General features: G+C 40.3%; 1 protein-coding gene across 1 annotated transcript in view; it reads right to left on the bottom strand.

Annotated features, from left to right (window-relative positions):
• The window catches only part of LOC118401210 (ras-specific guanine nucleotide-releasing factor 1-like), a 32634-nt gene extending 24977 nt beyond the window's left edge, over positions 1-7657 (bottom strand). Inside the window, exons 1-2 of the mRNA XM_035798521.1 lie at positions 7051-7657; positions 1857-1963 (exon numbers count right to left, since the gene is read on the bottom strand). Coding sequence (XP_035654414.1) covers positions 1857-1963; positions 7051-7326 — 383 coding nt within the window. The 5' untranslated portion in view covers positions 7327-7657. The remainder of the gene's footprint in view (positions 1-1856; positions 1964-7050) is intronic.
• Between the last annotated feature and the right edge of the window lie 7920 nt (positions 7658-15577).

Here is a 15577-nt window from a genome sequence, read left to right as displayed (position 1 = left end):
CGCGATTACTACAGGTTTAGATAGCTGGCAGATAGACACATTTTTTATATAAATAATGTTAGCTGACATGGGCTAATCGAGTGACTGTCAGTAGGCAGGTTTCCGTTGACCCAGGTTTATTCAACAAAAGCAATGTCGCAAAAAAAATCATTGCAACGTGTATAATGGAAATGGTAGATAGAGAATCCATTTTTATCTGTTCGACTGGGCTGGATTTTTCTTTTGTCTAACTTTATTTATTGTGACAAATGATGATAGAAACTGTTTTTTGAATAAATTATGTTTGTCGAAAATGTTTTAAGGTTGTCATGACTTCGGTCGAAGTCGATGCCTCTCCTTGTTCGGGCGGTGTTCGGTGGTCGACGTCACCGGCCTTCTAGCCATCGCCGATCCATTTTTCATTTTCCATTTGTTTTGTCTCGTTTTCCCACACACCTGGTCCCTCATTATATGTTGTGTATTTAACCCTCTGTTTCCCCCATGTCTTTGTGTGGTATTGTTTATCCGTTTTGATGTATGCTCACGTTAGTATGGATGCGCTGGGTTATATATACCTGTTTTGTATTTCGTGTTCATTGTGCCGTGTGCTTTTGGTTCGCCTGAATAAAAGGCTCTGTGTGCTACCAAATACCTGCTCTCCTGCGACTGACTCCCTTGCAGCCACTTACGCATACCTGACAAAGGTACGTGGGGCATGTGATGTCAACACGTACCTACAGTATGAAGCTCCACCGCACACAAATGCCTGCTAAATAAAATGTTCAACTATAAAAATGATGTTCCTTTGTAGGATCCTGTCCTGACTTTTAAGAATGGCTGAATTGCTTCGCCTTGCTTTTCTGGTTGGCTGGATGCAAGTTTCACCATCCAATTATTTCAGATCTACAGGAGTGCAAGATTCACCAGGGCACGGGCCGTGGCGATACATTGGCACATGACAATAATTAGAATATGGCAAATATTCTAGCATTCTATCCATGCTGACTTTTGCAGGCTACCTGCAACATGAAAGAGATAGGTGGGAGGGCATGCAGGCTGTCTGCAATTTATTCATGTGCAATTTGCCTAAATGGGTAATGGAAACACTTGAACCAATTCATTTCTATTAGACACTGTAAGTTTTGAGAACAAGTAGATTTTTTGTTGTTGTATGCCATCACGTCCAGAGGTTTTTATCGACGCAAGATTGTTAAATGGAAACGCACTGTAGCAGGCAATTTTCAAATCTATTTTCTACGAGAACAAAAAACTAAAACAAAACAACAACAAAAATCACCGGGCAAGTTAATGGAAACATGACATAACAAGCAAAAAACTGGTGATGTACAACCACATTTCGAAATTGCACCTTGTTTACTCTAGTATTCTAACTCTCAAATCCACAGTCACAATCGACCACCAATCATTACAACGCCACTGCTTATCTCACAATGATTATTATACAGTAAACTACATCACCAGTCAGCCTGTTTCAGTCAACTGAAATCATTCAATACTAATTCACAGCCAAGAGTTTAATAACAAACTGTGAGCAATGTGTTTTAACATGAGCTACATACATACTATTACCTCAGGAGACAAAACAAGTCAAAAAAGGGGGCCTTTGCACAGACCTTATCAATGCCCCTATCAGATTTTCTTTACGATTTGTCCCCAGGACTGTATGTCAAAACTCTTGCCTTAATGCTGCCTGACACTTCTGTCACACCTCAACAGAGTCACGTTTCAAACCGTACATCATGTCATATCTACAGTAAGAGACTAAACCCAGCCATACAGCAAGCATCAATAATAGCCCATGTGTGTGTTGACGCAGTTGTTGACTGGGTAGAGCGGAAGTAGTAGAGGCCTGGTACCTGGCATGTGTTATTGCAGCCACCCATTCATCGCAGTCCTTTACATCCTCTGTACGCAACTCCAGGGCTTTCTGGTTTTCATGGGTGAAATTTACGGTGAAGTAGTACTAAAACACACCAAAACAAAGCACAGGTTTAATTAGCTCGTAAACAGATTACTAGATTGCATGGGTAAGGAGGCCTTTGTATTCTTTATTTTTTAATACATTGTTTGAGAAAAAAGTATTTGTATTATTCCATAGGAATCTAGATGAGATAACACGTTATAACCACAAAATGCAATGAAAAGGTCAGACAATGCATAGTATAGGCGCTACACCACAAAAACAATTACACTAAATGTATATTTTACCAGAAAAATATGAAGACTATTTGTCGCCCGTAGAAAATCTGTGTGCTGCAGACACACATCATTGGAACCATGAACCCTCTCACAATCTAAGCTTGTATCTATCCTTTCTCACTGTTGACATTAGGGGAGTAAACAGCACAGAGGGGGGTGGGAACGGGAAACCCACATCCTCACCCACCAGCTCAATCGATGGGGCTTTTAGTAGGAAGCCTCCCCCTGACTGCCTGGCTGCCTGGGATGGCTCTGGTTCCCAGGAGGAAAAGCCATAAGACATGTAAGCTGGAGGCATTGCCAATTACATAACTGTGTGCTACCTGTTACCTAGCAACTCCACTCTGTGCGAATGGATAGGCTCTTAGCGCTTCTTGTCTCACTCCATTTTAACTAAGCAGGTCTTCTCTGCGCTGAATTCCCCAGCATCACTAGGTCTGTGTACAAACCATCACAGTCACGATCATAGACCATCCACTATCCATCACAGTCACCTCATAGATGTCATAGGTCATAGACCATCCACCATCCATCACAATCACAATCATAGACCATCCACATTCGCTGATGGAACAAAAGTTAATTTCAGACCATGCCAGACTACTGTTTTGTGCATATAGTCACTTTCTACACATTTGTTGTACATTTAACACTCCCTTAACATATGATGAATAATCCTTATTCAAAGAAGAATATAATTGCACGTACAATTTTCTTGTAAAACAATATGTTCTGACCACACCAAAACACACAACAAAATAGCTAGATGGAAAAAAGACCAGTGCTGCTTGGGAAAAGAACGCCTACATTATCACATCTCACACATTGGAATCACGCTCAAGGTTAAAAACGTGACTCCTTGTGTGTACTTTGGCAGCAACCATGTTGAGTGAAAGCCAAACCTTATCTTTGGCCTGCAGATGTCCAACAGGTGCCCATCAACCTGCACCTCATCACTATTCATGGCTGAATGCTTTTCCATCTTCACATTCATTAGGTATTCATCCTCCCTTCAAAGAGAATCTATTTGTGTCAGGGATGCATGCTTGTTGTTGTTGTAGTTTTCCTTCATCCTCTCTTTAAGAGCAGGGAGAGTGGCTTGTTTAACACATAGCCTGCTTTGCGCTTTATGTTTATGGCTGAGTCATACCACTCACACACTTTCAATGGTTTCTTAGCATATACAATCAAAGCTGCAAACCTGATGATCTGAACTGAACAATTGTTTGTTTTGGAGATGTAAGTAATGAATAACATTTTTCTCATGCAGCTGGAAAATCAATGTTGTGATAATGGAATGTTGTGCCTGCTGGTTGAAAATTGTGGATGACCTATGCTCCCCAAGGAAGGAATAAACAGGTTTAAGTCACCAGTAAGTGAGTCAATGTTGTGATACAGCCTAAACCAACATCTGCTACATGCCTGTACCTGCAACCCATTCCCCTAACAGAATAACAAAAAAGCCAGAGCAGAGGCCTTTGTAATAAAACAATATCCCACCTGTCCACAAGAGCAACCAGGCATGCAGCGTCAATCATTTTCCTCCCATCTATGCTTCGTATTAATTAGCATAGCATTAGCAAGTCACATATTATCCTGCCATATAATTATGCACAATGTCAGAGAACTGAAGTGGTAAAATATACTGTATAGAGGAAATCTACTACATATTTTTGCTCATAGCAATAAAAAGTCCCAATATTCTGTCTGGCTTTGAGTGTCATCCACTCATTCAGCTACCTCAAAGTGGGGTGAGAAAGAACAGAACAGAAATACATCAGCCATCACTGGCTGCGGAATGCTAGAAAATATTGCTGTTCTCCAAAGAGGAGTGACTCTGTTTTTCTATAAATGGGCCCTGACCCCTGCGAGATACTGCAAGGAACAAATTTAGCACAGATAGCGATTGGTTGTATTAATAGGGGAAGGGAGTCGCGACGACACACTCTCTGCAGTCCCCGAGCCCTTCCACACATCATTATTTTAGATGCAAATAAGGTTGCCATAGAAACCTTGGGCTCAAATACATTAGCATTCTTTAGATAACGGCTTTTGGGGATACATAAATGTGGGAATAAATGCTCAATCCAGAACTGTAGTGACAGTTAAAAGGTCATTTAAACACCTGATTTTGATGCAATTTGAGAAAGGCAAGACGTCCTGGGGCATTAATGCTCACTTTCGAAAGCACTGGCACCTCTGTCTTTCTGCGCTCTCATCAATATGGTGGCCACTAAAGCTGTCAAACCTGTATCATTGCAGTTCACTTCAGTAAAATTTCATGTAAATCTGCCAATGTGTGAGGGCAGAAATGGGAGTGATATAAATATGATACAGTTTGTATGAATAGTATAGATAATGTTCATTACAAATGGGCATAACATGACTATTGAAGATTATCATTAAAAGTCTACTTCTCTAAATCCTAGGGTTGTCACATATTTAGGCTGTTGATTGTCTCTGTGCCATCCTATATCCTATCATTCAGGATAAACTTGCTGGTGTGCAAACAAGTTGAATGGTCTCTGGTTATACATACTCATAAGACATAAAAATACAGCTCATTCTTCTACAGATGCCATATCTTAATTTGAGCCAGTTTGCTACAGCAGGAAAATTATCCCGCAGCAACAGGAAATGTGAATTATTATGTGGATTATAATTCATTGACATTTTTTGTAGAGGTTGATACATTTTTCGTTAGGGCAAATCAATTCTGACATTTTAAAGTGGAAATTACAAAAGAAGCCTTTTTAAACATTGAATACACTACAAGTTTAAAATAATTCTCAGCAACAAAAGAGTGATCTAATTAAGATTAGGCATCTGTATATTCAATAATTACATATAATTTATAATGTATTGCTCATATTTTACCAAATGAACACGGACTGACCAAGGAACACTCACTCACATGTGCTATATGTGACAGCTATATTTCTAATAAATAACTGCTATAAGCAGTAATGTATGTTGGCTTGGAGATGGTAGTAGGATGCAATTGGGTGTGACAAATACAATCTGAACTATGTAACACAGATTAAGTTGTGAACAGAGCTTGTTGACTCTGGCAGCTATGAAGCGAGACAGGTGGGAATGGATCATTCCTTCAAATACAGACTCCACAGACACTATCAAAACAACATCAAAATCTCTGTTTTAGATCAGATAATCCCGATGAACAGGATGGATCAAAACAAGGAAATTCCTGACAAATTCCTCTGTAACAATTTGCACGTTTGTGATATGAGGAGTTTTCATTCTCTTTTGAGGGGACTGGGAGAGCAAAATATTAGCCACTATGCCACATACTGCTTTGTCAGCACAGGGACAGCTGTTCACAGGAAAGGCCTGGACTCTCTTTGGACTGCAGCCCTATAGAGTCATGGATAGGGACTGCAGACTGAACAAAACAGACACAAACAGAACCACTCACAGATATAGCCTCAATCCAATGATCCTACACACAAAATATTCCACAATCATTACATCTTCTTTCATGTGCACAATACTTCTAAATATCCTATATCGGTAATAGAGAACACCAGGATTACAGCACCATTTTGCATTCCATTTTTCATTACTGTTTTTCTGTAAGAAATGTGAAACAAGTTGAGCCATATAAGAAAATGAAGGATATCAGTTAACCATCTTAATTTGAAGTAAGAACGTGGTATCTTATGGTGTCTACTTCTACAGTTTTACTCCAGCATTATAAATCATATTCTTCCACATCAATGGGTATGTTTCATTAGTTGAAAGTACTGGAAATATTACAGACCCTGGCCTACTGTATATTATTAATAGGCTTACAGTGGGTAGCCAATCAAGACAAATGATTACGTTTTATTTTCTTCTTCCAGATCTGAACAGCCTCATCCTACCATTCACTGATCCCAATGTGAAGGAATAACTCCGCCCATTTCTTTGAGAGCAAAATGCAATGTACCAAAACATAAAAACACTAGTGATGATGACCCCAATGCTCGCTTGAAATAGGCCTACGGTCTTGTTATTAAACACTATTTGCTGCAGACGCAGTTGCCAAGGTAGGATGCTATTAATATCAGTGCGAGTCTGGGAGAGTTAAATCAATACGTCAAACAGTGGTATTACGTCCATGTTCCACAAGATGGCGACTCTGAGATGCTATACCTTTTTTCTTTAGCGCAATTTTCCTGAAAAAAAAAACAGTATCACCAAACTTGACTCTATATCAGTGAGATAACATTACGTTGGTTGCACAATAATATGTCCAGATCAACCACATTTAAAAACACATAGGCCTTTAGACTATGTAGGCAATTTAGATGAAGGGATTTATACATTTCTATAAATCCATAATTTCCAATTAGTTGCTATTGTATTGTTGTCTCAAATAAGCAAACCCGATGAAGGCACAATGCAGCAAAATCGCGAGGTAGCTCGGTATTCAATTTGGTGTTGATAATGGAATCATTAATCCGATGCACAGATTACATAACACACGCACACTGAGCAAACCGCTCTGAATTTAATCTGATGTAGGCCTACGGTAGGTTATAATTCCGCTGGATTGGAATGTTAATAATTGCTGTGGATAAAGAGGAATAGGAAAAAAACATAAATCATGGCAATACTTCAAGTAGGCTAGACTACTCTTCAAAAAAAGATCCGTTACATGCACTGATAACATTCAACCGTCTGATTCACATGATCACCTGTTTTCAACCTCACAACGAGGATATCTGTACATCGGTAATTGGTGCATCACTCATGTTTATTCAATCAACCTGTAAATTAGTTACAGTCGTTTCCCCCCCAAAAGGCAAATGAAACAATGTTATGAACTTGAATGTGTGTTATTCCTACCTGCTTTTCTAAACACTCCTTGGATGATTGTGAGGGTTTCGGTGACGGCGCTCTGTCACACACACAGCCCTCCAACAGGTATAATCCCGCGGGTCGAGAACTGGACTCGCTCTCAAAATAAAACAGCATATTTTGTAATAAAGCGAACCACTTTGTGTGCCATTTAGTGTTGTCTGAGCTCTTTTTGCTCAAGCAACCTCGCCTCGTACCATCCTTCTTTGCCAAAAGACCCAGGTAGGTGACATGCCCATCATTAAATCGTATTCCTTTCTGCATTTTGATAAAGAGACTCTGGTTGAAAAAAGCTACTTGATCCTTACATCTTAAACTCGGTCCCCAGACAGACGTGGACTTGGTGATTGCGGACAAGCAGTCCGCTCTACCCCCTGCATTTACCGTGTTGGCATGAAGGAAAAAAGAGAGAAACAAAACGAAGAACACGGATGTATCATCCTAAATTCGTTGACGAGCTTGTTAGGGCTTCGATTATCACATTCCTCCACAAAAAGAAAAAAGAAACAGACCGACTGTCAATTTAAACCAAGACTGGCAAAGGAAGAGAATTACAGTGTGCGCGACGTGGTTTGTCGTATTCTCACGTGAAATCTCCAGAAACCAGTGAGCTCGGTGCTGAGCGAGGCAGGCAGGGAAGTCACGTGACGGGTCCTTGGGAAAGCACATTTCAGAACCTTGGACAACGAATTAAAAACAAGTCAAGTGAAGACATTGCATGAGCTGTTTTTTTTCATGCTTATTTCTCAGGTGTTTCGAATTAAACATTACACTTGATTACTCTCATTAAACAAACATGGAAGTTGTCTTATTGGCGAATTGCTACTTCTTTTTTTATTTCATGAGGTGGAATGGTAACTCCTTGTCACTCAGAGAATGAAAAGCATGCATTTCAAAAGGGGGCAGTAATATAGTGAAAGCTCATTACAGACTATAGTACATTGAACAAGTGGCGTTATAAGGGTCCTAAATCCATGTGATTCACAGAATACCATAGACCTTTCAAATGTTTAAATAAAATAATCTCAGACCAGTTGCCAGTCTTGAACACTCAACTGTAAAGCTCAGTATTATTCACTGACACATCAATAACGAGTTTTCCTTGCCAATACATTCATGTAATATATTTGGTTAATGATTATGTCGATTGGACATACATCTTGAATTGCTTTAGCCCATGTTTGGCAACCTATTCAAGTGGACCCACCTGAGCAATTGTCAGTGCCTTCTGTTTCCTTGCAATAAAACATGGTGCTTTGTTGCTGTCAGTACTATTGCACTCTCAGCCTACCTAACAAAGATTTGGCTGCAGTAAATTAGGGTCCAGTGACAGAAAGCAGATGGTTGTAGCACGCTGTCCCATATTGCTCCTCGATCTGGGATGAAGAGTGAGATGTTTTCAGAGCGGCCATCATCACAGGACAGTAAGCAGCAGTATTTTTCAAATAACATCCAACTGTGTTTCCTAAATTGTTTCAAGTGTATATTTCAAGTGTATATTTCAATGTATATTTCAAAATTGTATATTTAGAATATTGAATGTAAATGGAACTGGCTTTAGCCTACTTTACAGGATGCTAGCATAGGAAATACTTTGACATTTTGTTTGTTGAAGATCAAAGTGCTTATTCTAGCAGAAAAAAATGAAATCCATTCTCTTCACTTCACACATGATGCAAAGAGCTGGAGGCCATAGCTGTCTTATCCGCTGAGACCGTGGCCTCCCTCAGATTCTCTATTATATTAAGCTTATGCTAATGGTCACTCATCCATCATTCCCTAACATGGCTCTCCTCAGCCAGCAAGCCAGGTCCACACATACCAGAGTGGCAGGGACAACTCCTTTGGCTGTCTGCTCTGCTCTTGCTGTGCTATACACATTCCTGCTTCATCACCTCTCCCTCTCTCTCTCTCTCTCTCTCTCTCTCTCTCTCTCTCTCTCTCTCTCTCTCTCTCTCTCTCTCTCTCTCTCTCTCTCTCTCTGCCATCCAATAACCACCACTTTCTTATTGCAATCATACTGGCTGTTTACATCCATGTCACACACGAGGAGGTATATTAAGATCTCCTTAACCCATACAGTAATTGATTCACAGCAATCTGTCTTTATTGATCTTTGGTAGCTCTCTCCTCTTGTATTATATTTCTCTCATTAGTTGCTCTGATTAGTCCCAGGGCAGCAGATTATCTACAGCCATTCCATAAGAGGCTTGATGACAACATTTTCAGACACAATAAAATCGACAGCGCCTCATAAAATACAATATGTTGCTGAATAATGCTATCATTCAAAGCCAGCACAAGATACAAAGAGCAACATCAGGATGACTCTGTTCAATGAATGGATATCTTTAGCTATTCAAATCCCTTACTGGGGGACTTAACCTTCATAGAGTTGATTAAAAGCCACTAGGATTTTGGAAGGTGATTCGTGAGACATCCATTGGCATTACTCAAATAATTTGACTCAAATGTCAGACTTAAAAAGTTCATTTAAGGTGTTGGAAATCAACACCAGTGAAATACTGTAATAGAATGAGTTAGCAGGGTTGTTGAAGTATTTCGGGAGGTCTCTCAAATGTTTCAAACCAGTGAACAGGAGATCATTTCACCCTCCCTCTCCATTCCAGAACATGTAGGTGTTGGATTTGAGTTTTAAAGGTCATTGCACACTGGATCTAATTCAGCCTGTTTTCATAAAACGCAGCCTCCCATAAAAAAGGAGGCACAAAAAAAACTGTCCAGTATCAGATTAATAGATTGACCTGACAATAAATGTGTACACTACTCTGTTTACAACAATACATAATGGTATTCCATAGTTTTCATTAATATCATATGAGGAACCCATTATCTGAACTTGTTGGAGCTCATGGTATAATGTCCTGTGGCTTGTGCTATAAGTGTTCTGTGTCACAGTGGTTATATATCTGAGCTATAAAACATCTTCTAGGACACAGGCAATATGCCTCTCTGACCACCCAATTTGTTTAAAAGGCCTAGCCTTTAATCTGGTGCTGTCAGTCCTCTGGCTACTTCTCTCTCACAGGACATTTATTTATGATTTCATCCCTGTGGTTATCTGCTCTCTCTCAGATGCATTCTATCATAAATCCCTCTTCTTTCTAAGGCAGCTATTTAATCAGACCTTTTTTTCATCTATTCTGTCAATTAGCTAGCTATTCATGGGGATTGATATTAATCCAAAGTCAAATTCATCTAATGGTTATATAAACCGTACAATGTATATAGATTCAAAGAAATAAGAGCAGATGTCTCCTTTTGCCATAAACTGAGCCAACGTTGGCTTAAAGCACCAATCAGCAACTAATCTTTACGGCCTATTTTGAATACATTTGCTTAAACGCACATGTGAGAGGCTGATAACACTGGGTGTATTGTTGGTTTGCTCGCCTGGAGCCAAGCTCAGGGCCAGGTGAAACCATCAAACAACTGGGTTGTTGTGCTCAGTGGGTAGACTCTGGCTCCGCCAAACAAACACAGCACAGTGAATCCTTGATCTTTGAGCATGGAACCCTCAACACATGCACCATGTGTATGTTTAGAGATGCCTCTATGCTGCTCTCTTCAACAGATTCATAGAGCAGATAAAAGCCACTATATGTTTGGGGCGATCTGAATCAGCATTCCTCTGGTAGCTAACGTAATGTTCTGCTGGAGCTCCAATCGGGCTGACTACACTGTTGCGCTCAGGCAGAAGAATGGCTCTGCAACTCTGCCGGAGACCCCTCTCCCCCACACACCAACACACGGTCTATAGCCTACCCCCAGATGCACACTTCTTACAAAGGGGAGATGGCACTTGCTTGTCTGTCGATACAATAAACGGATGATCAGCTAGTTATCCATGCCTCTTCAAAGTCTGTTTTAACACTCAATTCATTCTGAATGATAAGTGCACATATTGATTTAAAGGCAACAATATTATAGTCATGGTCAAACACAATTCTAATATTTTTGTGAAATATATTTTCTAATGATTTCCACAAGCGTTAAAGTAGTAATGAAGAAGGCATGACCAATGTGATTCTGATATTTCCCACCCTGAGATCCCTACAGTACCCTCCTCTCAGTGCTGTGGTCCAGACATGCCTACTCCTAATTACATGATCCAGCAGGTTTCTCATTTGCCATACTCCTCTCCAACGAAATTCACTAATTACTCCTTCCTTTTTTAGAAACAGCCTGCTTGGTTTGATCATGCCCCTCCTCATGCTCATTGTCTTCTTGATCTTATGCATACTCAGGGTGGCTGGGGTGGGGGCAGTCCCAAGCTGTCTTTTTGAAACTGAGTAAGCAAAACATTCAAATTAACATCACTGAAACATGATTTTCCTCTGAAGAATCTGGAAGAGAGAGTGGAAGGTATAGAGCTTGGTTGACCCTATCAGTCATAGATAGCTTTTACTAGTTTGCATCTCAAACCATTCTGACTCTACAGATGTTTTGTTCGGGATCTGCCCTTGCCTTACAAACACCGCTCTAGCTCCAGTTAATCACACAGACGAATGATTGGTACGTACCAACGCATGCAGAAGTCTAGCTCAAGCACATTATGTTTAGAAGGGGTTAGAAGTCCATATCGCACCAGTGTCACGATTGGACTCATTGAGTTCAAATGCAGAGGACGAAGGGATATGTTGTAAGCTGCATTGCAGTGATAATGTGGCATCCTAATCTGTCTGAATTCTGCCTTTTGTCTAAGAGCTTACACTGGTAGTCCAACGATGCCAGCACATCAGCAAATTATTTTCTGGTGGCTAGCTAGTACAGTTTGACCAATGTAAAGTAACGATCCACACAGTTGTCATTGGAGATTATATTTGACAGGTGATGACTGACCAATAAGCTGTAACCAAACAACCCTCACAGCTTGAAAAAAAAAAAAAAACTTGGATCATGTTGTATGTGTTATCATGTAGCTTTGGTATTGGGTGCTGTTCTGCAGGCTAAGAAAGGAGGAATGGTTGGGTTGTGGTAAAGGAAAGTAAGAGACGGAATTTAGAATCTTGAATGAATGAAGCTTGGTCGTTCTTGCTGATGGCCAAACAGAGTGGCAGGCAGGTGTTTCTCCAACAGCTGCTCCCTCTCAACTGAAGCTGATTCTCTTCTGTCAGGACCCATTAGCTGGTCTGCCAGTCAGAGGTGATGGTGATGGGTGGGGGAATGTGGGGAATGTGGGGAATGTGGGGACCCAGGAAATGCTTGTCTGATTTTGTCTTTACTTTTGCCTGTTACTGTGCCATTGACAATGAAAAAAACAGTCTTGATTTCATAATACATTTCTGTTACCACTAGTTTTACTGTTACCACTAGTTACTGTACATCTACTGTCGTACAGTATTTCTTGAAGGCACTAAGTCTTGGTCACATGTAGAAAGTACGTTTTTGAACAACATGGAGGTGTCATGTCTGCCTGGGTGAGCCCTCTCCAACCAGAAATACCTTATGCCTTAGTTCCACTTCAATCCCACATCAGCCCAGCCACTGGCACTTACTGTCCCTATATCTCACAGTGGCAGAGACAGGCAGAGTCACCAGGTGGTTCAATTCACCTAATACATCATATATAACCATGAATGCAGTATCATAAACAAACACTTCACGAGTTCAAACTCCAAAGGAATCCATGATGTTTAGGGTACAATATACACTGAGGGTACAAAACATTAAGAACACCTTCCTTAGAACAGACTTACAAGTTCAGTGGCACAGTTTAGTATAATAATCCAAAGGAAAATAGTCCACAGAGAAAACCCCCAAAATATACACTGAGTTTACCAAACATAAGGAACACCCACAAGGAGGCGGGCCCATGTTGACTCCAGTGCTTCCCACAGTTGTGTCAAGTTGGCTGGCTTTCCTTTGGGTGTTGGACCATTCTTGATACACACAGGAAGCTGTTGATCTTGAAAAACCCAGTATCGTTGATGTTCTTGACACAAACCAGTGCACTTGGCAACTACTACCATACCCTGTTCAAAGGCACCTAAATCTTCCTTCTTGCCCATTCACCCTCTGAATGGCACACATACACAATTGTCTCAAGGATTAAAAATCCTCCTTAAACCTGTCTCCTCTCATTGTCTCCTCTCCTACACTGATTGAAGTGGATTTAAGAAGATCTTAGCTTTGGATTCACCTGGTCAGTCTATGACATGTAAAGAGCAGGTTCAAAAAGTTTTGTTCACTCAGTGTATGTCATCGTAATGTTCGGTACTTGTGTGTTTTTCTAACCACAAACACAGTTCTACACATGTTTTCCCCTCAAAAACCTCCCATATACAGTGATTCTACTCTGTGAGTGTGTGGAGATGAAACAATCAGAACGTGCTATTTCAGGAGCAGGACACGAGGTATAGAGTAAAGTGCCCAACAATGTACTTTACCTTCCTAGTGAACTGAGTGCAGAAAGGCAGCTAGAGCCATCTGTGGAGACTGCATGCCTGCGACTAGTGACCATGTCCATTTACTTTTGTTGTGTGGAGTGGTGAGTGGTGGTGTTGGTGGGCTGGGAGGTGGCAGAGCCCCAGCTCTTGGCCGTGGCCCAGGGCATTGTGCTGTGTGTTAGATACTGCCTGCAGGGTCGCCACCTGCCTAGTGCTTCCTCCAATCAGACAGTGTTACACAGAGGGCCTCCACAGCGGGTCTGTAATTGAATTTCACACATGCCACACAGTCCACTTAACTGTTCAGTACTGCAAAAATCCTCTGTGAAAAATTCTCAGTAATTATTACAATGAATAAATACTTGCTGTATTGTAACTTTTTGATGTATCATGAAGTTATAATAGTATGTATTTCTGCTCAATATTTGTTGAGACATTTTGTATCATAGAATCATAAATAAAAACTATATCTGTACATCTGTGAATATGCTTACAAGAAGCTTTCAGTCTCTATTTTAAACGTATACCTCAAGTAGACAAAATTAGTTTTACAAGAAATGCAGCATTAACAACTCCATCTAAGCTGTCAACGTCCTTCGATTCTCTATTTGTCTCATTTCTGTCATCACACAGCTAAAACAGTGTGTTATTAGGGATGGCATGTCACACAGTGGGGAAAAAAACTTAAAAGCAACATCCCAGACATGCAGTACAGTGTGTGGTGCAAGCTTCTAGGGAAACATGCTTCTTTTTTGGAATGACTGTCATCGCTTCTCTTGGCTAATGTCTTATTTTGTCTAAACAGTTCCATTTCAAGGGTTTGATATCCTGAACATTTCTCCTGTTGCATGTTCGCCAAATTAAAAACAGAACACGTTCATTGGGCTGTAGTGAACAAGGAAACACCACAGTTATTTTGTACAGTAATTTAGCATAAATGTATCTTACTCAGTGATAAAATACAGATTGCAACCATGCATACAATCCTAATCTGAATACTGTATAAATGTTTTATTCTTATTGTAGATATTTAACATTGTCTGCAATGGTCAAACAATGAGACTGTGCACAATAATTCAGGGACTTAATGCAGAACAATTCCTGATTCATGAAAGAATCTAGCCTCCAGTAGCAATTTAGCCATGTACTGTATTTTTTCAATTTTCAATTTGATTTCACTGCATTATCACTCTCTCTGCTTCTCTTTGCTTCTGCTTTTGCACGTTTACTAGGCTACAGATCGGGGAAATCAGTCTGCATGTTGCACACCATAGTTATATAAATGTATAATTCTACAGAATATACAGTACCAGTAAAAAGTTTGGACACATCTACTCAAGGGTTTTTTTTTTATTTTAAAAATGTTCTACATTGTAGAATAATAGTGAATATATCAAAACTATGAAATAACACAGATGGAATCATGTAGAAACCAAAAAAGTGTTAAACAAATCAAAATATATTTTAGATTTTAGATTCTTCAAAGTAGCCACACTTTGCCTTGATGACAGCTTTGCACTCTCTTGGCATTCTCTCAACCAGCTTCACCTGGAATGCTTTTCCAACAGTTTTGAAGGAATCCCACATATGCTGAGCACTTGTTGGCTGCTTTTCCTTCACTCTGCAGTCCAACTCATCCCAAACCATCTCAATTGGGTTGAGGTCAGGTGATTGTGGAGGCCAGGTCATCTGATGCAGCACTCCATCACTCTCCTTCTTGGTCAAGTAGCCCTTATACAGCCTGGAGGTGTGTTTTGGGTCATTGTCCTGTTGAAAAACAAATGATAGTCCCACTAAGTGCAAACCAGATGGGATGGCGTATCGCTGCAGAATGTGTGCCTTGAATTCAAGTGTGCCTTGAATTCTAAATAAATCACAGACAGTGTCACCAGCAAAGCACCCCCACACCATCACACCTCCTCCTCCATGCTTCACGGTGGGAACCACACATGCGGAGATTATCCGTTCACCTACTCTGCATCTCACAAAGACACAGCGGTTGGAACTAAACATCTCTAATTTGGACTCATTAAACCAATGGACAGATTTCCACCGGTCTAATGTCCATTGCTCTTGTTTCTTGGCCCAAGCAAGTCTCTTCTTCT

Source organism: Oncorhynchus keta, chromosome 22 (assembly GCF_023373465.1).
Source record: "Oncorhynchus keta strain PuntledgeMale-10-30-2019 chromosome 22, Oket_V2, whole genome shotgun sequence".
Classification (NCBI taxonomy): domain Eukaryota; kingdom Metazoa; phylum Chordata; class Actinopteri; order Salmoniformes; family Salmonidae; genus Oncorhynchus; species Oncorhynchus keta.
Note: the sequence above shows the minus strand (reverse complement) of the source record. Positions and strands in the feature narration are given on the sequence as shown.